At 38.8% G+C, this 26,391-nt stretch overlaps 1 protein-coding gene across 1 annotated transcript in view; it reads right to left on the bottom strand.

The window, feature by feature from the left end:
• Window positions 1–26,391, bottom strand: part of DST (dystonin) — a 504,672-nt gene that overhangs the window by 197,986 nt on the left and 280,295 nt on the right. Inside the window, 1 exon segment of the mRNA XM_012002056.1 lies at window positions 15,233–15,399. Within this exon segment, the coding sequence (XP_011857446.1) occupies window positions 15,233–15,399 (167 nt within the window).

The raw sequence follows: 26,391 nt of genomic DNA on the forward strand, positions 1-26,391 counted from the left end.
GACACTAATTAAAGTTAGCTAAGAGAAAGAGAAAAATGTCAGCCAAGAGAAGAGTACTTTAGTGCAGACACCACGTTACCAAATCCTGAACCAAAAACGTGACAATAGCTGAAAAGACACATATGGGAAATATCAATGGCCACAGTCCAAATTGGGATTTTTTTTTAAGGATGAAAAAATAAAGTGACTTAAATTCATAGAGTCTGTTAGGTTATGCTGGCTCTCAAGTGGCACTCAATAGTTATTTATGTGGATACAAACAGTAAGGTTCTGGCTACCCTGCATCTACTTTCCTATGTCTGAGAAATTTCCCTTTCATAAGTCTTGGGGGTAAGGAGAGGAGCAAAGCCCATTTTCCAATACAAAAACAGAAACATGTCAGGTTTTTCCTGACTCTTTTCTTTGCCCAAGAAATGTCCACTGCATACCTCACCCCTGTACATGATTTTACCTGGCCAACTCGAATTCTTTCAGTAGACTCGGTTCCACCATCATTTCCTTCAGGAAGTACTTTCCTCTGTTCCCAAATGCCATCTGTTATCTTCATTTCTGTATTTACCACATTTTTCATAACCATACATCTGTCTATCTCTCATATTGAACCATGGGCTTCCTGAAGGCGGAGCCTGTGTTTTGTCCATGTTTATGTCCTCAATATCTAGCAAAATGCTTAAAACATGAGCTTCTGAGGATTAAATAAACAATAAAGAAATAAATGAGCTATGGCGGCTGGGACATACCAGTGCTTCAAATTCCTGGAGATATTTTTCATCCTAGACTTGTTCCTTCTCTTTTCACTAATTTCTACTGACAAAACCACCACCTATGGCTTCTAGTCAAGTTTTGGAATCCTTATCGAAATCCACATGGACCAGGGTACAATGTCATAGCTTCCCCATATCCTACACAAGCACACACCCTTTCGAGGTTTCCTAAAGGCTTTGTCTCTCCTAAAAAACAATTTGGAAAGTGGGCACAGAGTGAGGACAACAAATAGTGGTGAAGTATAAAAGTTTCAAAAAGCGCACATTGCTGCTTCTAGGTTCTCCTCCCCTCTTATGCTCTCAAGTGCCCTCAGCTTCAGCTTCTGATAATGTTGCCAGTTGGGATACCTTATAAAGTAATAACAATCACAAAACAACAGGGACTAATAAATACTGATACCTACTATGTGGCAGGCAATGCATTAAAGGACTTAAAGCATTATCTCACTTAATCGTCTCAATGACCCTAAGCATAGGTTGTATTATTATCCTGAACTTACAGATGGAAAAAAAACAAGCATAAGGAAGTTATATAACTTGACCAAGAACACAAATCTGGTAAGTGGTAGTCAGGGTTTGAACTGAGGTCTGTCTGACTACAGAGTCTGATTTCTTCTCTGCAATATCCTGGTATCATAAACTGAGAACTAACTAAACAGTAACACCCAATATGAAGCCGAGAACACAAAATAAAGAAAATACAGAACAAATTATACTTCTACTACTGGGCAAATCGATAACGATGTTGGTAACTCCCATAATCAAACACAATAATGTCTATGTATATGTATGTGTGTGTACTGACACACTCAGAAAAAATAAATCATAAGAAACATGATGAAGTTCCAGATTATTACCAAAACAGAACTCATCAATGCATCCTATACCAATGTTTCCCACACTTGGGTCCTAATACAGATTAAGAATAGAAAGAAAGGCCTGGTTATCTGCATTTCAACAAGTTTCTCTCCCCTCTCTCAGGTGATTCTTATCAGGCGTTTGATAACTAAACCATATTTAAAACCCTTGTTTCTAACAATTATTTAATTTTCTTTCAAGATTATAAGCATTTTGTATTGGGGAAAAAAAATCCACAATGTCATCAGGCAATTATATAACGACACAAACAAAAGCACCCACAAGCAGAAACATGCTACTGCCTTATGCCCTCAGCAGGAGACAGTGAACCTTTTAACTCTTTTTCAGTGTTTATTTTTATTAAATATACAAGAAAAGAACATATTTAAATGTTAGCAAGGAGGGAGGGTGGGCGGGTCATTTTATGTTTGCCCAACTCTGGAGTACACTGTAAAATAACGAAGCCTGGAAAAGATAGCATTTGGTCACACACACATATATATATTTAATCAGAATCAAAAACCCACCTAATCTTTGTGACTTGAGATATCTTATCACTTGAAAAACCACTGGGCCACAGTTTCATTCTTCAATTTAAAAAGGAAAGACAAGACAGAAAGAAGAATGGTGGTTGTCAAAAGGGTGGAGGGGAGAGAAACGGGGAATTAGAGTTTCATGGGTACAGAGTTTCAGTTACGCTGGATGAGAAGAGTTCTGGAGATGGATGACGGTGATGGTTGTACAACAAGATAAATGTATTTAATGCCACTTAACTATCAACTTAAAACTGATTAAGATGGTAAATTTTATGTACCTTATCACAATCTAATTTTTTTTTTTTTTTTTGGAGACAAGAGTCTCGCTCTGTCACCCAGGCTGGAGCGCAGTGGTGCAGTTTCGGCTTACCACAACCTCTGCCTCCTAGGTTCTAGCCATTTTCCTGCCTCAGCCTCCCGAGTAGCTGGGATTACAGGCACCCACCACCATGCCCAGCTAATTTTTGTATTTTTAGTAGAGACAGGGTTTAGCCATGTTGGCCAGGCTGGTCTCGAACCCCTGACCTCAAGTGATCCGCTTGCTTCGGCCTCCCAAACTGCCAGGATTATAGGCGCGAGCCGCTGCGCCTGGCCATAATTCTTTTTTTTTTTTTCTTGAGATGGACTCTCACTCTGTCGCCAGGCTGGAGTGCAATAGTGCAATCTCAGCTCACTGCAACCCCCGCCTCCCAGATTCAAGTGATTCTCCTGCCTCAGCCTCCCAAGTAGCTAGGAATTCTTTAAATTTTTAAGAGACCGTTTTTACATATTTGAGAGAAAAGGCTAAATTGAGGTGGAACACACACACACAAAGCACAGAGCTGTGAGTCTGGTATTCTGTGATTTAGTCCTAATTTGCTCTCTGACTTTGGACACACATCCTGTAACCTGTGTTTCAGTTCTTTCTGCAGAAAATGAGTATCAAGAATTATAGAAATTAGAATAAAAATCAGCTACAGAGCATCTGGAAATGGGTAAGAGTATGGGAGGGAGGACATTATGGGCTGGTGGTAGCATAAGGTTCAAAGAACTCAACTGATTTACCCAAGATCTCAAGAGATTTACGTGAAAATAGTTGTGAAACTTAGTATAAAGAGCAATGTGCACAGGTTACTAAGACGTATCTACTGGCATAAAAGCAACACCACAAAAGGGTAATCAGAGAAGACAACTTGATGCTTTGGTATGCTACATAGAAATAATTCTTTCCAGTCAAAAAACTAGCAAGTTCATTCATTTATTCATTCACTCAATATTTAATATGCATTTACCATGTGCCAGGAAGTAAGGCACTGAGAACAGCCACTGTGCATATGGAGAGCTCAGAGCTCCAAAGGGAGCTCAGGAGTAAACCAGGAGAAAACCTGGTGGAAGAGCACTCAGGTGATGAAAAAAGACATGCATAGGTCTGTGGTTGAAGGGCACAGGACTACAAGGAGGCCAGTGCATGCGTGGGGAGCCAGCAGCCAGGGGAAGAACATGGTGAGACATGGGGCTGGATGTGTGGCAAAGGTCCAAGACAATGCAGACTCTCATGAACGTCTTAAAGGATTGTAAACTTTTTTCCTAAGAGCTATGAAAAGCCATCAAAATGAATTAAGGAGGATTGGAAGAGACTAAATGATCAGATCTGGGGGTGGACAGAGAAAAAAATTTAAATGGTCAAAGAACTCCCACAGAATCCAGTTAAGTGGCCACGGTGGCTTGCAGAAGAATGTGGCAGCAGTCGATAAAAAGTGGTCAAGTCAGGACATATTTAGAAAGGCAAATCTACAGAACCCAGTTACATGGCAATGGTTATAGTAAATAGGGCTGTAAGCATGGATGAGAGACAACACAGAGAGAAAAGAAAAAGTCCAACACGCAATCTTGAAAAACTCCAGTGTTTACTGGCTTTGTGAAAGAGGCCAAGTTTACAGAGGGAACTGAGCAGGAGCAGACAAGAAGTGGGAGAAAAACCAGGAATACAGTGCCATAAAAGCTAAAGGAAAGAGGATCTCAAGAAGAAAAGAATGGCCAATAGCATGAAATACTAAAATGTAAGGAAGATGAGGCCTGAAAAATATCCACTGGATTTAGCTACACAGAAGTCACCCATCACCCAAGAATAAGCGTTTTAATGAATTATGGAGTAAGAGACTAGATTAGTATGTGTTGAAGAATGACTATGAAGTGAAGAAATGATGATGGAGAGGATATTGCCAACTCTTCTGAGGACTTTGGCCTTGAAGGAAAGGAATGATATAAGGTAGTAGCTGGAATAAAGCATGCAGTTAAGGAAGAGTGTTTTTGTTGATTGTTGTTTTATTAACAGAAGAGGCTGCAGCATACTTAAAATCCAATAAGAAAGATCTATTGAAGGAAAAAGATGAATATATACAAAAAAGGTTTCTAAGGCAATGACAGAGATAAGATCCAGGGCACAGCAGGAGGGGACAGGCTTTGGGTGGGTGGAGAGAGGACCCCTGTGTTGAAAAGGAGCAGGGGTGTGAGGATGGGCGCAGATGAAGATAGGTTTGTGTCTTTGGTAGCAAAAAAGACTTTCTACTTGTTGGCTTCAATTTTCTCTGAGAGTAGGAGTCTAGATCACCTGTTAACACTGAGAAAAGGTGGTGGGAGGAGGTGCTGTGAGGAAGAGAAGGGTTAATCACACAGATAGAAAAAGACTGCTGGCCAGAACCATTTGAGGCTGGTGATGATGAAGTTCTAATGAAATCAATCTACCCTGAAGTATCGCTTTCTCTGGTGTGCTTCCTGTGTGGGGACATGCACAGACAAAGCACATGGCTGGGCTCATACAGGCTCAGCCTTTGCTGGCGAAACAGTACATACTCAGCAGTTTGCAAGGAACTGAAAAGGGATTGGGTGGAAGTGTAAAACAAAACAAAAACAAGCCTCATTCCATTTACCTAGACACCATTTTTAGAACACCTTCTATGCTACAGAACAACCCACACAGAGGTGACTGAAGACACATATGCCACTTAACATCTGCTTTTCAAAAGATCACAATAAAAATACACATTCAATATGTCTCACTATCCTATGACAGCAGAGAAGTTACCATAACAAATTCCTGAAGATGACTGTTTCGATTAAATCATGTTCAGGCTTAGCATGTCCTTACCGTTCTTACTGGTGCAAAAAGCAGCTCACCTTGCAATCGCCAAAAAAAAAAAAAAGGCCTGCATAACTCAGTGTGGACATCCCTTCATGCTCATATTTGGGCACAGATTAGAAACAAGCTATGAAGGTAATTTTCCCTTGTTCTCAAAACTAGGTGCCTGAGTTTTTTCAAATGTTCTTCTTTTTTTTTTTTTTCTACAAAGTGACTCTCCATTAACAATAAGGTAGACAGCAAAAATGAGAAACAGTGTATTTATAGCAAGCTTAGTACTTCGAGGTTAGAGTCTAACAACTTCAATAATTAAAAGATATCTAATGAATTATGACTTTCTCACTTCACAAAGAACAATAAATCCAATAACAGCCTAAATTTTAATGAATACAGAGAATGGTATTGATGTTGATAGAGAAGTAACTCCTCCAGTACCTATATTTTAGTGAACTAAGAAAAGTAAAATTTAAGTAAACTTTAGTGACTAAAGGATAAATACACCCTCCCCAAAAAGGGGGTAGTGGGAATCAATTTATTCTTATTATGGTAGAAAAATAATTCTCAAACTACTTCATATCACAGACTAAGATGAGAATGTGAATAATCAAGTCAAAATACAAGAAGTGTTAAAACAAACAGATGGAGAAGAAAAACAGATGGAGTTACATATACCGGCTGCTCCTGTAATGTAAAAGAAATCTTCATGTGAGAGAAAGGTAAGAGAATGCTAAAGGGAAACATGACAAAGGCAGGACTTGTCAAGTTTCTAAGCAAGGAGAGTCTTGATCAAAACCCCATCTTCCCTCGAGCTCTACAGCCCTATTGTTAGTGGATCAGTGGCAGCATGCAGGGGGAGGGGAAACTCATGTTTACTACATTCTTCCTGAATTTCCAGGAGAGTAATAGGCAGTCTCTCGTATGCTACCTCAAGACAGTCCCACTCTAACTTTTTTTTTTTTGTGAGATGGAGTTTCACTCTTGTTACCCAGGCTGGAGTGCAATGGCGCCATCTCAGCTAACTGCAACCTCTGCCTCCCGGGTTCAAGCGATTTTCCTGCCTCAGCCTCCTGAGTAGCTAGGACTATAGGCGCCACCAGTTAAAAAAAGAAATACAAAAAGTTAGCCACCAGGCCTGGCTAACTTTTTGTATTTTTAGTAGAGCTGCCATTTCTCCATGTTGGCCAGGATGGTCTTGAACTCCTCACCTCAAGTGATCCGCCTGCCTCAGCCTCCCAAAGTGTCAGGATTACAGGCATGAGTCATCACACCCGGCTGACCCTCTAACTTTTTCAATGATCACGTCACTGAAATTTGTCAACTTATTTGGTCATTTTTCCCCCCTAAACTCTTAACACGTGCATGCTTAGACTAACAGCTTGCACATCAAACAGAGTGAAACATGGGCCTGCAATTTCATCACTGGGATAGCTTTAAAAGCTGAAAAGAAATAATTTTATGAATGAAAGGGCAAAGTAAAAGAAAGAATAGAAAAAAAAAGAGTGGAGCTTAGACCTGCTAAAAGGTACTTAACAATAAAGAGGTGTTTGTTTCTCAAAGGCATCATGGAGGGAAACAGTGCAGAAGGGGTATGCATCAGTACAACTCTTTTGGCAGACAATTCAGAGGTACGTCTCAAAATTTTAAATGTAATACCCTTTGTCCCAGCAATTCCATTTCCAGGACCTTATCCTATGGACATATTCACACGCCTCACAAAGACACATACAAAGTTCAATACAACAGTTTTAAAAGCAAAAAAAAAAAAAAAACCAAAAAAACATAATATCCATCAATAAGGCACTCTAAATAAAATGTGACATGCATACAAAAGAATACCATATGGCATTTTTTTAAAATCACAGATACGAGAAAAAGTAAGACTGTGGTAAAAAGTGCCTGCTGTAGAAACTGCAACCAGGTTTGCCAGGCTCCCATGAAGAAGACAACCAGATGAGCTATCTCCCTACTGTGGCTGTGTCACTTTTTCAGTTTTCTGCCTCAAAAATGGAAGTAGGAGAATGTGGGCTATACCTTACATCACATCTATAAAGATCTTTTTCGGCTGGGCATGGTGACTCATGCCCATAATCCCAGCACTTTGGGAGGCCAAGGCAGGTGGATCATTTGAGGTGAGGAGTTTGAGACCAGCCTGACCAACATGGTGAAACCCCGTCTCTACTAAAAATACAAAAAAATTAGCCAGGCATGGTGGTGCATGCCTGCAGTCCCAACTACTCGGGAGGCTGAGGCAGGAAAATCACTTGAACCCGGGAGGTGGAGGTTGCAGTGAGCCGAGATCACGCCACTGCACTCCAGCCTGGATGACAGGGCAAGACTCAGTCTCAAAACAAAACAAAACAAAACACACACAGTAATGGGAGGCTTCATATTACAGAGAATTTCTGTAAAATTAATCTAGGCAAGAAGGCCAGGAACATAAAAACAAAGTAATATATTCAGGTATTTCCTCTAAATATTTACATGCCAAATTACATCCCCCAAATTGTATGTAAAACCATATAGCCACAATAAAAATGGTCACCAGATGCAGACACTAACTCTTACAACTCGCTTGGATGCAGATGCATTACATTATAAGCAGTGTACATTAGCTCTTCACGAATTTTAAAATGCGATAATGGTTAGAACTCATCCATTCCTGCTCTCAAAGTTCAATCATTTGAGTTCATTTGGCAAGGTAAATAAGCAATTCGATTTTTTCTACACAAGCTGAAATACTGGTAACTATTTTTTAATTGATAACTTTCAGGCTATGTGTGTGTCTGGCTTATGGCCAAACTACAGCCCATGGCTGTGTGTATGCACACACATACACATACCCTCATACCTCTGCATTCTGCAGCCTGAAGGCTAAGTCAACACCAAGCCAACTTCCTATGGGAACATTTCAAACCCTAAAGGGCCTTCTCCCGGTATTAAACCAGTCCAATCCAGTTTAGCTTCTAAGGTGTGACTGAATTCATGCCTATGACTGAATCACCAGCCTGCAGGTCATACTATTAAACAAGCTGACTCTGACCACAGCTATAAAATCTAACCTTCCCAGTTACAGCATCTTTAAACTTTAATATAATGAAATATGATGGCCCTATTATATTCTCATTCAAAATGCAAACAATGGACAAAATAATTGCTATCCAACTACATACTCAGACAAGTGAAAAGTTCCTGCCTAATTAGAAAACATTTAACTGCTTTGCTCCTGCATACAACCTATTTCCAAAATTTTGCATCTTAATTGGTTAATATATTTAAAACAAGCCTATGAAAAGACTGCCAGGGGCATTAAAAGGCAAATTATTTATTTATTTACATTTTGCTTTTTTATTTTTATTTTTTAAAGGCAATTTAAATAAACGAATGAGATAAATTAAAAACAAGAATAAGACAGGCAGAAACTAGTAAGCAGAAAAAATCTCTTCAAACACACACACCCCTAGTTTTAGTCTTGACACACTTCGTATCTTTCCATAGTGCCACCTCTGATTTGTAAGAGGCCCTTCCACACATTTTGCACTGTTCTCTCTGGCCTTCAGGTACATATTCATGTTCATGCCTGCTCAGGCAGACTTGTTTTTACACAGAGCAATGTTAGGCGCTGTTGTTTTGGAATTTGGCTTTCATCAATGTTCTAGGGCAGATATCCACTTGGAGAGAATGAGAGAAGCCAGACAAGTCAGAGGCTAAGTTTCAAGCTGGAAGTCAGAGCTTTACCTCTCTCAAAAAGAAACAAGTCAATTTTACTGTGATGCCTCCGCAAACCCTTAAATAAGAGGAGAGTTGAACCCTCTGCTTGTAACACCTACCTCTGAAGAATAAGCACTACTGCCCTGGATTTCACTCCTCTATATCAACCGCAACTCTTGGGGACTTATTAATCCACTAGTGTTTAAAGGATACTCCTAGGATCCCTTGGCTATTGGCTCTTGGTTAATTCTACTTTATTCTCTCTTGCTTTTAACCTACTTACACACCAGATGTTTTTGTGACATTCTTTTGATCTAAGTTCATCAAATCCAGTATTCTTTGTTAGTCTTTTGATTGAAAATTAAGGTAAGATTAGGGGCAATAGTAAGGCTTATTTACCCACAGTTGTGGTTTTTAGCAAAAAGGTTGTATTATATTCTAAAAAAAATTAAAGTATACAAACAGAACAAGCAGAAACTAGTACATGTATGTAATATTTTTATTACTTGAACCTTTTTCATTGAAAACTGAACATAACACACAGAAGTTCCTAGAAGGAATTAAGAACAGAATTTCCTAACACAGGTTTAAGGGAAAGACATAATGTATTTATCAGTGACCTATTTAAATAGAAGCTATAGAACTATCCCTTGCAATCTCTTCCACTAAAGCATATAACTTTCATTCTTATTACCCCCATTGCATAATCCAGGCTCTTCGTCCTCTTTAGGATAATGTGACATACTAAAACTGTTTAATTTCGCTGTAATTTTGCTCTTACTCATTCTAAGAATCTTAATGTTCTTTTATTATCCATAATTTTCCTTAAGTTGTTATGAGTTGTTGCTGATACTATTTTCATAGATGGCTAACTGTAAGTTAAACTGTAAAGCTAACTCTAAGTTAAACAAGTTCATTAAACCCTCATTAATTAAAGTTAAACAACTTTGGTAACTAATTAATTAGTTAAACAACTAAATTAGACCCTCATTAATTTCTTACAAGAGGCAAAGACCTTAGTTGTCAGTTCTATATGGTACTATTCTTTTAGTCATTTCTTAAGTTCATCGATAATTTTCATATATCTTTGCTGAAAATATAATTGATCTTCAGCAATGCACTATCACAGTTGTTCTGGTCAACAGTTCCATTTCTTGAAACCTAGTTTGCCTAAAGAAAACTATGTAAGTAGTTACATAGAAGTATATGAAGATGAGAATTCAGAGCAATCACCTCTGTTATGTAAAAGGTATGTGATGTCAAAAACATGAGTTACTCTTTGAGCCTCAGTTTCTTTATTGATAAAAATGAAGTCATGCCATAAAGACGGCAACAACCGGACACTGGGGACTACTATGGGGTGGGGGGCAAGGGCTGAAAAACTACCTATTAGGTGTGATGCTCACTACCTAGGTGACAGGATCAGTTGTACCCCAACCCTTAGCATCATGCAATATACCCAAGTAACAGACCTGCACATATACCCCTAGAATCTAAAATAAAAGTTGAAATTATTTTAAAAACAGAGTCACAATCTATTTCACAGGACTGTGGTAATTTTAAAAGCTAACACATTAAAAAACAGCTAGGACAGAAACTGCCACATGGCCAACATTATACATCTATTTCTTAAGTAATTATTTTGTGACTGTTACTTACTTTTTAACTTCATGGATCATTTTTATTCCGTAACATCTATAAACTACACTTATTATAAAAATTTCTCTTCATTGTTATTTCATATATTAATTCTTTCAAGAAACATGAAAATTATATTTTCCACGGAAAACTTTAGGATACTGAATTGTTAGGAAAACAAATACTCTTTATAGGGTTAATAAACATTCTTTTTATTTTCAAGAGTCATATTCTATATGCAAACACTAATAAAAATGTGCTGGACAATCCAAATATATTTGATTAATAACTTATAACAGTATAATTTATATTAATACAAAATGTGAAGGATGCTATTGCTCTGTTCCTATTTCAGATCAATATTTCTAAATCTTTAGAAGATATGCACCAAAAATTTTACTAAGTCAGTCACCTATCACAAATAATATTGGTTTGCTTTTAAGTCAAAAATATATTTTCCTTCTAATCTCTGGAGAAAAATTTCCTATTCTATCTTGAGGATGCAAATTTGCTGCATAAGGATAACCACATCCCTCTTTTCATCCACTACAGCAACCAACAGAAACCAAGCCCACTGTGTCACCTCAGATAAATTTTATTGCCAAAGCCAAGTAAAATCCATATAAATGTTTGATCTAAATACAAAAAATAAAGCCCAATAAAATGGACATTTTCCACAACAAATCCAAATACAGCTCAAAACTTATGGAAATAATTATCAAGGAAAAACAATTATTAAGTAAAAAACTACTCTTTTTTTGAGACAGGGTCTTGCTCTGTCACCTACCCTGGAGTGTGGTGACACAGTCACAACTCACAGCAGTCTCGACCTCCTGGACTCAAGCTACCTACCCACCTCAGACTCCCAAGAAGAAAATGAGGAGGAGGCAGAAGCAGATAACGTTTAGGACCCTTTTTAGTCTAAAGCTGTACTAACAGACTATAAACACAACACAGAAGTCAGGTCACAATAGGCAGAGTCAAGCAACTGAAAGTAGAGAATTAAAAAAATAACTCCAAAGAAAATTCTAAATTCTAATTCTAAATTCTCTACAGGTGTGTGCTACCATGCCTGGCTAATTTTTAAATTTTTCGTAGAGATGGGGTCTTGGTGTGTTGCCCAGGCTGGTCTCCAACTCCTGAGCTCCAGCAATCCTCCTGCCTCAGCCTCGCAAAGTGCTGGGATTACAGGTGTGAGCCAGGGCATCCAGCCAAGACATTACTCTCTAAATGTGATTATGATTGTCCAATATCAAAAAATTTGCGCATGGTGATATTTTGACTGTTTATATTTGTCTCTTTTTTCTTTTAGAGTAAATCAAGGTATTCAACAGAGAGAAATACATACAATTCAACTCTCTTAATTATTTCACATGCTGGAAGAAAAGTACTCATTTTTTTTTTTTTAAGAAAGGCTCAATGACTTCAACTAAAAATGAAGTTCTATAGATGAAAGGTTTCTTCTAGTGAAAGAAACCACAATAACATTTTATAAGCTACAGAACAACAACAGAATTTCAGCAACAAAGAAATCTTGTAAGCATTTAAACCTGATACATGGTATTTTAACCATGAATTTTAACAAAGGAAAATAAAGCAAACTAGGAAAACCAAAGTTCTAAGTTAAAGCTACACATTGTTCTAAAAAGTTATTGCTGTCAAAATAAAAGTTCAAAACAAATAACTAATTCAAAGACTCAAATTCTCACCTAAAGCAGTAAGAGCTCTATGACATCAAACTTTCATAGGAAATTTTAGGATCCCTGACACACACAATGAAATACTTAAGTACTTAGGAGAAAAATGCGTTTTATATATATACACACACATACACTAATTTGTATTCATAATTATTCATGAGTACTACAGAGATAATGTCCAGAGGTCATTGTTTTTAAAAGTGGGGGTTTTTCTATCTATTTTATTTTTGTAGAAATGGGGTCTTGCTATATTGTCCAGGTTGGTCTCAAACTCCTGGCCTCAAGCAATCCTCCTGCCTCATCCTCCCTGCCAAAAGTAGGTTATTTTAGAAGAATAGCTGGTTCCTATATTTTGCTTCTGCCTAAAAAACTTCAAAGGAGAGAGCAGAACACACCCTCAAAGAAGCACTGTTACAAATACTTTAGGTATCACAATTGAAATATTTTAATTCAAAGGCCACAAAGATTCTATCATTCCAAGTACAGAATGTGCCCAGCTGCACAGCCTTCTCATGGCCTCTCATTCTAAGTCACCTGGACAGTGCAGTATGATGATGGCTATGTCTGCAGCCACTAAACCTTCACTCAAGATGATCTGGTGCTTTAAACAAGTGTAGGCAAGTTGATCCTGGTTTTTCTTTTTGATTCAGCAACCTACACCCACCTCTATTTAAATGTTGTTCCACAAAGGAAGGATACAATTATAGTATTTAAAAATAGGGGCCAGGCGTGGTGACTCAGGCGGCCAGGCACGGTGGCTCACGCCTGTAATCCTAGCATTTTGGGAGGCCAAGGTAGGTAGATCACCTGAGGTCAGAAGTTCAAGACTAGACTGGCCAACATGGTGAAATCCTGTCTCTACTAAAATAATAATAATAATAATAAAATTAGCCAGGAGTGGTGGCAGGTGCCTGTAATCCCAGCTACCTGGGAGGCTGAGGCAGGAGAATCGCTTGAACCTGGGAGGTGGAGGTTGCAGTGAGCCAAGATCATGCCATTGCACTCTAGCCTGGGCAACAATAACGAAACTACATGTCAAAAAATACATTAATTAATTAAATAAAATAAAAATAGGGGCTCCTGAGTGTGCATATGTGGAGGATTCATTACAGTTTTTAGATGTTGAAATTTCCAAAATAAAAAGGGAGAAAGGAAAGGGGAGAGAAAAGAGAAGTGAAAGGAAAGAAGAGGAAAGAGAGAAAGAGAACGGGATGTCAAATCAAACAGAGCTGGCTTTGAGTGTAAGTTCTCTAACTTATTAGCAGTATAAACTTGGTAAACCTAAGGTTCCTTATTTGTAAAATTTGGATAATAACAATTCCAGCTTTATGGATTGTTAGGAGATTTGAATGAGATAACATGTGTATAGCATTTAAGAGAATATAGAAAGTTATCAAACCATTAACTATCCTATATAATTATTTTTATTGTAATCAAATAAATTTGTTAGTTTAATGACTTTATAGTTCATATATAGTTTATAATTTAATGACTTCATAGCTTTAGGAATATAGTTAGTTATTCAACAACATGACATAACATTTGTAAAACCAAAAAAAAAAAACCTAAGATCAAGAAATATATCTTGATATATTTCTTGAAAACTGAAATCAAGTTTTCAGCCTGTAATCCCAGCACTTCGGGAGGCCGAGGTGAGTGGATCACCTGAGGTCAGGAGTTCGAGACCAGCCTGGCCAACATGGTGAAATCCCATCTCTACTAAAAACATAAAAATTAGCCGGGTGTGGTGGCATACGCCTGTACTCCCAGCTACTCGGGAGGCTGAGGCAGGAGAATCGCTTGAACCTGGGAGGTGGAGGTTGCGGTGAGCCGAGATCGTGCCACTGCACTCCAGTCTGGGTAACAGCACGAGGCTTTGTCTCCAAAAAAAAAAAAGAAATACATTATTTTCAGTAAATACTTTCTGGGGATTTAGCTTCTTATAAGGCAATAAGAACATGAACCCAAGAGCCAGATTGCCTAAGTTTGAGTTCCAAGTCTGCCACTCACTGGTTGTATGACTGCAAGCCAAGTATTTACTGTGTCTCAGTTTCTATCTGTTTACTGGGATGACAATAGGGATGTTGTGAGGAGTAAATGAATTAACATATGTAAACTGCTTAGAATAGTGCCTGGCACTTAGTAAGTGTTATGTAAGTATTAATGTGGATTTAGTTGTTAATAATTCTCAACAGGAAACTATTTACCACCCCAAAACTGGCAATTGCTAAGCCCACTCACTAGAGTAATTAGACTAGGAGATACGAACTGGAAACTTGTGGGCTACAAGTCTGAACTAAACTCTAACCTTCACACTCAGCAGTTCTTTAGAGGCAAAATCAAAGCTTGCTATCTGCTAAATTACTGCCAATATCCAAAGACATATTACAGCCGTGTGTGTGTGTGTACGTGTGTGTGTGTGTGTGTGTGTGTGTGTGTGTGTGTACACACTACAATTCAGAATGATGTCCTCTAAGTAGTGGAAATGTGATTTTTAAAATTTTTTTTATTTTCTTAAGCCAGAGTCTCCCCCTGTCACTCAGGCTGCAGTGCAGTCACATGATCACGGCTCACCACAGCCTTGGCCTCCGGAGTAGCTGGAAATATAGGCGCCTGCCACCATGCCAAGCTAATTTTTCGTATTTTTTTGAAGAGAGAGGGTTTTACCCTTTTGCCAAGGCTGTTCTCGAACTCCTAGGCTCAAGCAATGTACCCACTTTGGCTTCCGTAAGTCCTGGGATTACAGGCATGGGCCACTGCACACGGCCGATTTTTTATTTCAATTTTTCTGTATTTTCTAATTTTTTGCCATGCTTTTGCTTCTATAATAATAAATGATAATTTTAAAATTCAGAAATGAAAGAAACATGTCTTACAGTTGTATAAGGAAAATATCCACAAATTCCATACCTGTATTTATGAATGATGGCATTAAATAATTTTCCATCTCTCCAGCAGGTAGTGAAATTTTCACACCGAATTCCAGCATAACCCTCTGTTGCCTGCTGTGTCCAGAGTAGCAATCTCTCTTTTGCAGACATATCCTCTGACTCTCCAGTAACATGGATATCAGATATCTAGATATAACAGAAAGTGTTAAACCTTTAGAAAGGAAGGAAGCTAACTCAGATTAAGAACCTACTATGTGCCAAGCACTTTCCAAATGTAAGATTAGGATAATAACAATTCCCGCTTTATGAGACTATTAAGATATTTGAATGAGATGACATGTGTATCGCACTTAAGAGAATGCCCCACATGTAGAAAGTTATCAAACCATTAGCTATTCTATATAATTATTTTTATTTAGCCCTCATATCTCTCCCTTACAAATTTTCCCCATTTTACATATAGGAAATAAATAAATTTTCTCCATTTTACGTATAGGAAATCTGACTTTCAAAGAGGTTAACAACAGATTGAAAAAGTCAGATTTAACTCAATTGTGTCCAACTTAAAAGCATTTATTCTCTTTTTACTAAATCAAAACTCTACAGTATTGAAAATTTTACATTCTTCTTTCCGAATCAGATTTGTTAAAACAACGTAAGGAGACACTTTTCCAAGTTCAAATGGATCAGAAGTAAAACCTATAAATTACTCTACACTACCACCTGCAGAGCAGAATTTGATCCAACAGGTATTCTGTGTAAAGAACAATGAAAGAAGTAGTATTCTCTCCTATTAACTATATTATATAATAACTTGGTCAGAAGTCTCTAATGTTCTCATGAGTCCTTGCTCGGCTTGCTCAACCTGAAACCTTTATCAACTGATTTTTTCTCCTGTATTTTGTTCTCATGAAGTTTTCTAAAAGTCTCTTCCACCGAATAATGATAAAACAGGCCACCAGTTTCCCAAGAAACCTCTTTGGAAATTTTTTACATTCTCTCAAGAGCACCTCTTTGATAAGGGTCCTACTTAATCTGCTGATAATTATATTAAGGCACAAAGTGACTTTACCAGGGGTCACACAGTAATTCCAAAGCTGAGATTAACACCACCAACAACTGTTCCCTCAATCAGTGCAAGATGCAAAGCCAAGGGATCAACAAGACAGGCGGCACGCCAGAATCAGGAGAGCAAGTCAGAGATGGGAAGCAAGACATAGGAAGAACAAATCATTCTGTAACAGGGAAAATATCACTAGACTAGAGTCACGAGACAGGCTTCTAGACCTGGTTCCTAGTCCCATAGGTTTGAATAATTCATTTCATGTTTGAGAGTCAACTTCCTTATCTATAAAATGAGGAGGAGGCAGAAGCAGATAACGTTTAGGACCCTGTTCAGTCTAAAGTTTTACTAACAGACTATACACACAACACAGAAGTCAGAGGTCACAATAGGCAGAGTCAAGCAACTGAAAGTAGAGAATTAAAAAAAAAAACTCCAAGGAAAACCTGTTACATGTGGCAGTGCCAGGCTCAAACAGGAAGCCCTTTATTCTTCCCAGCTGCCACAGAGCCAGAGGCACAGCCAAGCCAGGGACCCGGGGCAGGAAGGCTGTGGCAGTGAAAGCCCTTGCCAGGCCTGGCAGCCCCTGACAACTTCACTTGTTGGAAATGACAGGGGGCCTCACACACTCCTTCTCCAGTGTTCAGCAGAGGCTGCCATGCCCCATGGAGCTTCACTCTCAGTCACAGTCTGAGACACTGTGCTTGACAAATGGCCAGGATTGAAAAGTGGAACAAACAGTCTCAATTTTAATAATCTTTGCCAGGGATCCATGCCAATCTCCACAGCATGGAAAAGAACTCTGTACATAAACACATCATATAGTATACACAGAAGAAATTTCTTTTTTTTAATGTGAAAAAAAAAAAAGCATAAAATTTACCAATATTCTTTGGCCCAAGTTCCAATGATATTCTGGTCAAAAATTATGCTACAGTACCTTTTCAGCACATCCCAAGAGTTTAAATCCCATGTCCACCATTCACATGTTCAAGTTACTTAACTGCTTTAAGCCCATTCCCTTACTTGTAAAATAATGATGATTATACGTGTTGTGAGAATCAACAACATTAGCACAGCGTAATATGCCTGGCCCATAGTCAGTACATGCTCAAAATAGGTGACCTATGTTACTATTGTAGTTATTGTTATTCTTTTTGAAAGAGGGAGAAGTAAAACCTTGACATCATCATCATCATCATTATTATTATTATTATTATTTTTGAGATGGAGTTTCACTCTTGTTGCCCAGGCTAGAGTGCAATGGCGCGATCTCGGCTCACCGCAACCTCTACCTCCCAGGTTCAAGCAATTCTCCTGCCTCAGACACCCAAGTAGCTGGGATTACAGGCATGCACCACCATGCCCGGCTAATTTTGTATTTTTAGTAGAGATGGGGTTTTTCCATGTTGAGGCTGGTCTCGAACTCCTGACCTCAGGTGATCCACCTGCCTTGGCCTCCCAAAGTACTGGGATTACAGGCGTGAGCCACTGTGCCTGGCCAACTTTACTATTTTCTTAACTCTCTTCTCATAAAGAGGAATAAAAGAATAAGTTTTTAAAATTTGCTGCCTTAAACCAATTAAAATCTATGATCACAAGGGTTCAGAGAAGCTAATCTAGGAAATGGTGAATGAAAAAGTTGAGGCCAGGCGTGGTGGCTCACACCTGTAATCCCAGCACATTGGGAGGCCAAGATGAGAGGATCACTTGAGCCTAGGTGTTCGAGACCAGGCTAGGCGACACAGTGAGACCCCATCTCTATTAAAAAAAAAAAAAAAAAAAGTTGCCTGGCATAATAGCATGTGTTCACAGTCCCAGCTACTAGGGAGGCTGAGGCAGAACGCTTGAGTCTAGGAGGTTGAGGCTGTAGTGAGCCATGATCACACCACTGCACTCCAGCCTGGATGACAGAGTGAGACCCTTAAAAACAAAAACAAAAAAACAAGAAAGAAAAGAAAAGAAAAAGTTGAGCCTCTTGGTCTCTATAACCCTTTAAAAACTGTAAAATCAACTGTTTTGGGGAACCCTTACAATTCAAGAGCCACCTAGATAGTATGTATAATGAGAGACAGAAAAGGTAGATAGCTGGGGTTGTGTGGGACTGTTTGCTGCTAATTCCATGCCAGTCAGTTACAAAAGTATTACCTGTTAACTAGGGAAGTCAGTAAAGTTCAACTACAAGGTATCAGCTTAATAGGTTCAAGTGCTACACAGTAGTTTTACCAGAGGAAGGATGTTAAAGGAGTTTAGAGGTCTGAAAATGGTCTAAATGTCAAGAGAAAATAATGTATTCTTACTAAATAAGTTTCTAATAGATGAATTTCAGATTGTTACAAATGCAATTTCATACTGTTATATATACACACAATTAAAAAGCTATAATTTTAAAATGCATATTCAAAAGCATATTCATATAATTTTACAATGCATATTCAAATGTTATGAACCAAGCTTTAAAATATCAAAGATTAAACCAAGTCCCAGACTCCAGTAGGCCCAACAAGCAGGGCAGGTGAATTCTAACTCCTTCACTTTCAGCTTTTCCTGCTATTTCCAATAAACTGAACATCATCCTCTTATACCAATTTAAGGCATTTTTAAAAATACTGTTACCATTAGCCACTAATATATCACGCTTTTCATGATACTATGCAACCAAAATTAAAAAGTAAGTTAAATGCTAAAAATTGTTTAAGTCTTCAGTTGTTATTCATAATCCCTGATCTGAAAACTGTGTGTTCAACAGAACAGCCTGAATCTTCCACCAATGACAGGTTAATGGTGGTTTCACATTTGGGTCAGATTCTAGAAAGTAATCAAGCTACCTCCCTTCAAAATCTGGAGGCGATGTAGTGATAATCAGAGAGGGTTCAATTCATACTGCCTGGGTTTCAATCTTAATTCCAACAGTTAATGAAATGAATGACCCAGACTACTCACGTAATCTCCTAAAATCCATTTTCTTTATCTTTTTTTTTTGAGACGGAATCTTACTCTGTCACCCAGCATGGACTGCAGTAGTGCCATCTTGGCTCACTGCAACCTCCGCCTCCCAGGTTCAAGTGATTCTCCTGTCTCAGCCTCCCAAGTAGTTGGGACTAAAGGTGTGTGCTACCATATCCGGCAATTTTTGTATTTTTTGTAGAGACACGGTTTCACCACGTTGTCCAGGCTGGTCTTGAACTCTTGACCTCAGGTGATTCACCCACCTTGGCCTCCCAAACTGCTGGGATTACAGGCGTGAGCCACTGCGCCTGGTCTCACTTTATTCATCTTTAAAACTTAAATAATAACGACAATCTATCCAAAATAGAAATCAAGAAAGCAATCCCATTAACAATAGCTTAAAAAAAGACCTAGTAATAAATTTAACTAAGGAGATAAAAGACTTTTATACTGAAAACACTGATGAAAGAAATTGAAGAAGTCATGAATAAATGGAAAGATATCCCATGTTCATTCATGAATTTGAAAAATTAACACTGTTAAAATGTCCATACTAGCCAAAGCAATCTATAGATTCAATGCAATCCCTATCAAAATTTTCATGACACTTTGCACAGATATAGAAGAAACAATCCTTCCATTTGAATGGAACCACAAAAGACCCCAAAGAGTCAAAGCGATCTTGAGCAAAATGAACAAACCTGGAAGCATCACACTCTACCTGACTTCAAAATATACTACAAACCTATAGTAATGAAAACATCATGGTACTGACATGAAAACAGACAGACCAGTGGAACAACAGAGAGCCCAGAAACAAACCAGGCATTTATGGTCAATTGATATTTCACAAAGATGCCAATAACACACAATGGAGAAAGAACAGTCTCTTCAACAAATGATGTCTGAAAAACTGCATATCTACATGAAGAAGAATGATATTAGACCCTTATCTCACACCATATACAAAAATCAATGCAAACTGGATTAAAGACTTACATGTAAGACTTAATATTATAAAGCTACTAAAGAAAATATAAGGAAAAGTTTCTTGACTTTGGACAGGACAATGATTTTTTGGATATGACTCCAAAAGCACAAGTAAAAAAAGCAAACATAGAAAAATGAGATTACGGCAAACTAAAAAGCTTCTGCACAGCCGAAGAAACAATAAACAAAGAGACAAACTGCAGAATGGGAGAAAATATGTGCAAACCATTCATCTTATAATGAGTTAATATCCAAAATATATAAGGAACTAAAACAACTCAGTAATAAGAAAACAAAAAACTTGGCCGGATGTGGTGGCTCATGCCTGTAATCCCAGCACTTCGGGAGGCCAAAGCAGGCAGATCACGAGGTCGGGAGATCGAGACCATCCTGGCCAACATGGTGAGACTCCATATCTACTAAAATACAAAAAATTAGCTGGGAGTGGTGGCACGGGCCTGTAGTCCCAGCTACTTGGGAGGCTGAGGCAGGAGAATCACTTGAACCCAGGAGGCGGAGATTGCAGTGAGCTGAGATTGCAACACTGCACTCCAGCCTGGCAAGAGCACAATGCTCCATCTCAAAATAAGTAAATAAATAAACAAAAATTTTAAAAACTCAATTTAAAATAAACAAAGGATATCATAATAGACATTTTCTCAAAAGAAGGCATGCAAATGGCCAAGAGGTATATGAAAAAAATGATCAACATCACTAAGCATTGAAGAAATGCAAATTAAAACCACAACGAGATATCACCTCACACCTGTTAGAATGGCTAGTCTCAGGAAAAAAAAAGGAAGATAACAAGTGGTTTTTTGTTGGTTTTTGTTTTTGTTTTTGTTTTTGAGATGGAGTCTCACTCTGTTGCCCAGGCTGGAGCACAGTGGGGCAATCTCAGCTCACTGCAATCTCCACCTCCTGGGTTCAAGCAATTCTCCTGCCTCAGCCTCCCGAGTAACTGGCACTACAGGCACCCACCACCACACCTGGCTAATGTTTTTGTAGTTTTAGTAAAGATGGGGTTTTGCCATATTGGACAGGCTGGTCTTGAACTCCTGACCTCAGGTGATCCACCCACCTCAGCCACCCAAAGTGCTGGGATTACACGCGTGAGCCACTGCACCTAGCTGATAGCAAGTGTTGAGAATATGGAGAATAGGGAACTTCTGCGCTGTTGGTAGGAATGTAAGTTAGTAAAACCATTATGGAAAACAGTATAGAGATACCCAAAAACTTAAAAATAGAACTACCATATAATCCAGCAATCTCATTATTGGGTATATATCCAAGGGAAATCTATATATCAAAGATATACATGCACTTCCATGTATAATGCAGCATTATTCACAATGGCCAAGATAAGGAATCAATCTAGGTGTCCATCAACCGAAGAATGAATTTAAAAAATGTAATATATACAAACAAAAGAGTACTGTTCAGCCTAGAGAAAAAAAAAAAAAAGGAGGAAATGTAGTCATTAACAACAACATGGATGAACCTGGAGGGAATGTTAAGCAAAATAAATCAGGCACATAAGGACAAATATTGAATAATTTCACTTATACGTGGAATCTAAAAAAGTTGAACTCATAGCTATAATTTAGGAGACTAGAATGGTGGTTACCAGAGGCTGCGGTGGTTGGGGTAGGAGTGATTGGGGTGATATCAGTCAATGGACGCAAAATTTCAGTTAAGAGGAGTAAGTTCCTCTTATACAACATAGTGACTATAGTTAGTAACAATGTACTGCATTCTTTAAAATTGCTAAAAGAGTAGATTTTAAGTGTTTTCACCTCAAAAATGTAATTCTGAAGTAATGTATATGTTAATTACTTGAATTTCATGTGATGTTGTACATGATATATATAATTTTTGTCAATTTAAAAAAACTTAAATATAATAATGTCCTCCTTTGGTGGTTCTAAAGATTAAATAAAAACAGTCATATCAAGTGCTTATCACAGCGCCGCCACACAGAAAATTCTATAAATGTTAGCTTCTCCCACCACAACTTATCTATCGATTTTCTCCCACCACTACTTATCTATCCATCCACCCACCCACCCACCCACCCATCCATCCATCCATCCATCCATCCATCCATTTATCTGAGATGAGGTCTCACTCTGTTGCCAGGCTGCAGTGCAGTGGCAAGATCACAGCTCACTGCAGCCTCCAACTCCTGGGCTCAACTGATTCTCCCACCTCAGCCTCCCAAACAACTTGGACCACCAGCATGTGCCACTATGTCTGGTTAATTCTTTTAAATTTTGTGTATGACAGGAGTTTATTTTTGTTGTCCACAAACTCCTGGCTTCAAGTCATCCTCCCACATTGGCCTCCCAAAGTGCTGGGATTATAGGCACGAACCACAGCACCTGGCCCCACCACAATTTTATTACCTTCAGTAGTATTGCTTCTTAAAGCTTTTCACCAACAATCTGTCAGCCAGCACCAAAACAAACAAAATACTTTATACCAGAGTTCCTTTCAGAAACTTGAAGCCTTCATGCCTCACATCCTGGTCATTGCTGGCTACTGCCCAAATTCAAGTTCTTCCTGTCACTGAGCCTCTCCTGCCCATATTTGATCTGGGCTTCATCTCTCCTGACCCAGCTTGCTACCATTCCCAAACTTCCAAAAATATCTACCCCATGGTAAAAAAAAGTCTTATGTCTTCAATACCTTAAACTGCTTTTATCTTTTTGAACCCCAAGTATCCCCCACTGCAATAACTAAAATTCAGCCAAGTCGCCCGACTTGGCCCCACAGGTGGGGCAGGTGAATTCTTGCTCCTCCAGTGATGCAAAACCTGTGGTTTTCAAATCATTATCTGTAAGCACAAAAAAAAAGCATTTTTACATTGTAGGCCACTCTTGCTCTCTGGCTCTCCTCCTTCCCCTCCTTAAACACGATGCTCGCATCCCGCAAAGATGTGGCACCTAGCTGTGTGCCTGGACACCCAAACGCCATCTCCACGTAGCACCCACCATCAGTGCTTTCTTTGTCTCTTCATTTCAGCCAGTCATACACCTACATCCTGGATCTCATCATCTTGAACCAGAACTAGTCTACCTGAGGTATTTAACTTCAAAAAGCAGTTTCCTATTCTTCCAGCACTTTCCTTGGCTAACTCTAGCTAACCAATTATCTGGCTTCATTAACATCTCACATTCCTTGACATACCCAATTTTCTTCCTATCTATGAACTGTAGAGGAAGAAAAATAATTTTTTCCTCAACTCCCATAAATTCTTAATTGTAACAGACCCCTGTAACAAAAGATAGATTACCAAGAGAAAAACGAAGAGCAGTTTATTGATATATTTCATATATACTTGGGGGACAGGGTGGACTGTGGGAGACCAGAAGATGCCATGTCAAAATGAAAAGTTGTTGAGCTGAAGGCAATTAAGTAGCAGCAGATGCAGGAAAGCTCTCTGCTCTCCATTTGCCTAAAAGCAGGACATAGATTTACAAAGACAAAAGGTATCCTGTCCCCCTCTACCACAGGGAAAAACATTAACCAATAAAGATAACTTTAGTCAGTTATGGGCCTGGAGACGGGACCAAAATTATCTATATGAACAAGCTTTACTAACTGGCCTCTGTCTGCCATTTCTTTCCCTTCCCACAAGTTGCCACCCCCAGAGACTCAGAAGTTTTCTTCTTTTGTCGCGTCATTTCTCTAAAAATACACTGCCTTTTGTTGAAGATGTTATATAAAATGGAATTCAAAGCCGCCTCTAAGAACTGCTCATTCCCTGGGCTCTCCTATGTTTGTATGAAACATACATGTTAATAAACTGTCTTTCTCTTATCAATCTGTCTTTTGTTGTAGGCATCCATTCCAACTAACTTAAGAGGGTTGAAAAAATTATTTTTCTTCCTCTACAGATGCTCCTTCTATCTTTACATTCTTCTGTTTGTCTTGTACTATATTATTTATCATTTCCACCACTTCCTTGCTAATATCCGTAAGTCCCTCACATCTTTGTTCTCACTCTGCAACCACTCCACCACCAAACCTTAATCCTGATCAATCCAGCTGCATGTCTTCTCTGCTTTCACCCTAAGCTATAAACTTCTACCAGAGAAAAGCACACCACCATGTGGACTCCTGCCACTACAAATTCCAGGTCTGTAACCTCAGCTAGGTACTCAAAGAAATGTGGCAATTCTTCTTGGTGTCCTAACTGGCCAGCTCTTTCACCTCTCACAATATTGTTTCAATTCTTTACTATTTGGCTGGGTGTGGTGGCTCACACCTGTAATCCCAACACTTCGGGAGGCCAAGGCAAGAGGAACACTTGAGCCCAGGAGTTCAAGACCAGCCTGGGCAACATAGGAAGACTCTGTCTCTATTAAAAAAAAAAAAAAAAAAAAATTAGCTGGGTACAGTGCCGCATACCTGCGGTCCAAGCTTCCTCGAGCCCCTGAGGTGGGAGGATCACCTGGACCCAGGAGGCCAAGGTTGCAGTGAATCATGATTATGCCACTGCACTCCAGCCTGGGTGACACTAAAACTCCATTTCCAAAAATAAAAATTCTTCACTATTTGTCTACAACTACCTACCCTACCACCTCTACTTTTATGTTTTTATGTTTAGCAAACAAATTTCATCTCCTCCTTTAGCCACGTAAGAACCCCCTTCTGTCCTGCTATCCACAAACTTTGCTCCCACATGATCTCCTTTTCCCTTGGGGTTTAAATCCTTTCACCTCCTACTTCCTATCAATCTCATTCTATCAATAATCCCCTCTCATGTGGGTCTCTCAGTATTTAAAATACTCAAGTCTCTTCCATCCTCAAATAAATAAAAATAATTTTCATGAAATCAATTCCCTCTTTACTTATCACCATCTGTCTCCCATTCTCTTCTTAGGAAAGCTACCTTAAAAAGTACTCTATATTTTCTTGTCTCTATTACCTTCACATCTCTACCTGTTTTGATTTGGCCTCTTTCTTACCATTCCACTAAAACTAAGTAAAGGTGACCAGACAAAGTGAGGGAGTTCTTGTTCCTAACTCTATTTTTCCAATAAAGAAGAAAATTAGATTGTTAACATAATGGAAGTGATGGGTAGGGGGATGCTGACTAGTTGAAAGATATTGTGAGAGATTATCTATCACCTCTTCCTTCACAGCCTCACTCATTCAGCAAACACTCATAAATGTCCACTTGTACCATTAATAGGCATTGGTTATACAACAATCCTCATAGAGCTTACAGTCTAATGACAGAAACACACCATGGAGAAGAGCTCAAGAGTTGTTTTCCCATCCTTCCATTTTCTAATCCTGGTATCGCTGAGATGTCTGTCACTGGTAATCTTTCTTCTTTGGCTTCCATGACATCACCCCTTCCAGGCTTTCCTCCGGCCTCTCTAACCATTCCTTCTCAGTCTTCATTAGAGGCTCCTCTGTTACCCAACCTTTAACATTATTCCCAGGGCACAGGCCTCGGGCCTCTTTCCTCCACTCTCCTCACTCTCCCTAGATAATCTGTACCACAATGGCTTTAGCTGCCACCTTCACACAGTTGACTCCCACATCCCTGTATCCCATCCCAAACCTTAACCCTAAACCCAACTGCCTATCATATACACTTCCATTGCAATAGTAAAACTAACCATGAATTGACGACTTAAATGAGCCAGATACTGTGATTAAGCACTTCATAAAAATTACCTCTTATAATCTTTACAATATACAATATTATTTTACAAATGACAAAGAGATATAAAGTAGTAATATGACCTGTTCAAAGTTTACCCAAATTACTAACAGGTAGAAGTCAAATTTGAACTTGAATCTGTCTGGCTACAAAGCTAATACTCTTAATCACTGTGCTGTATCTCACAGCCCCTTCAAACTCAATGTATTGAGAAATTAATTCCTCTTTTTCCTTCCTGTACTTTCTCCTGCATTCCTAGCTCAGAGAATGGCCCCACCATTCACCCAGTTGCCCCCAAATAAAAGAAACTGCTGGGGTCATCCTTGATGCCTTTTCAACCTCTGTGCCCACATCCAATTGGTAACACTGTCCTACGCAGCCTCATCTCTCCTCCCTGCCCTCTAACACCCACTCCAAACATTCCTCGTGCTCCAGCCACAGTAAACTACTTCTAGTTCATCAATAAGAATGGATTTCCACAGATACTATGCATTTA

This window comes from Mandrillus leucophaeus, unplaced genomic scaffold (assembly GCF_000951045.1).
Source record: "Mandrillus leucophaeus isolate KB7577 unplaced genomic scaffold, Mleu.le_1.0 Scaffold676, whole genome shotgun sequence".
In the NCBI taxonomy this organism is placed as follows: Eukaryota; Metazoa; Chordata; class Mammalia; order Primates; family Cercopithecidae; genus Mandrillus; species Mandrillus leucophaeus.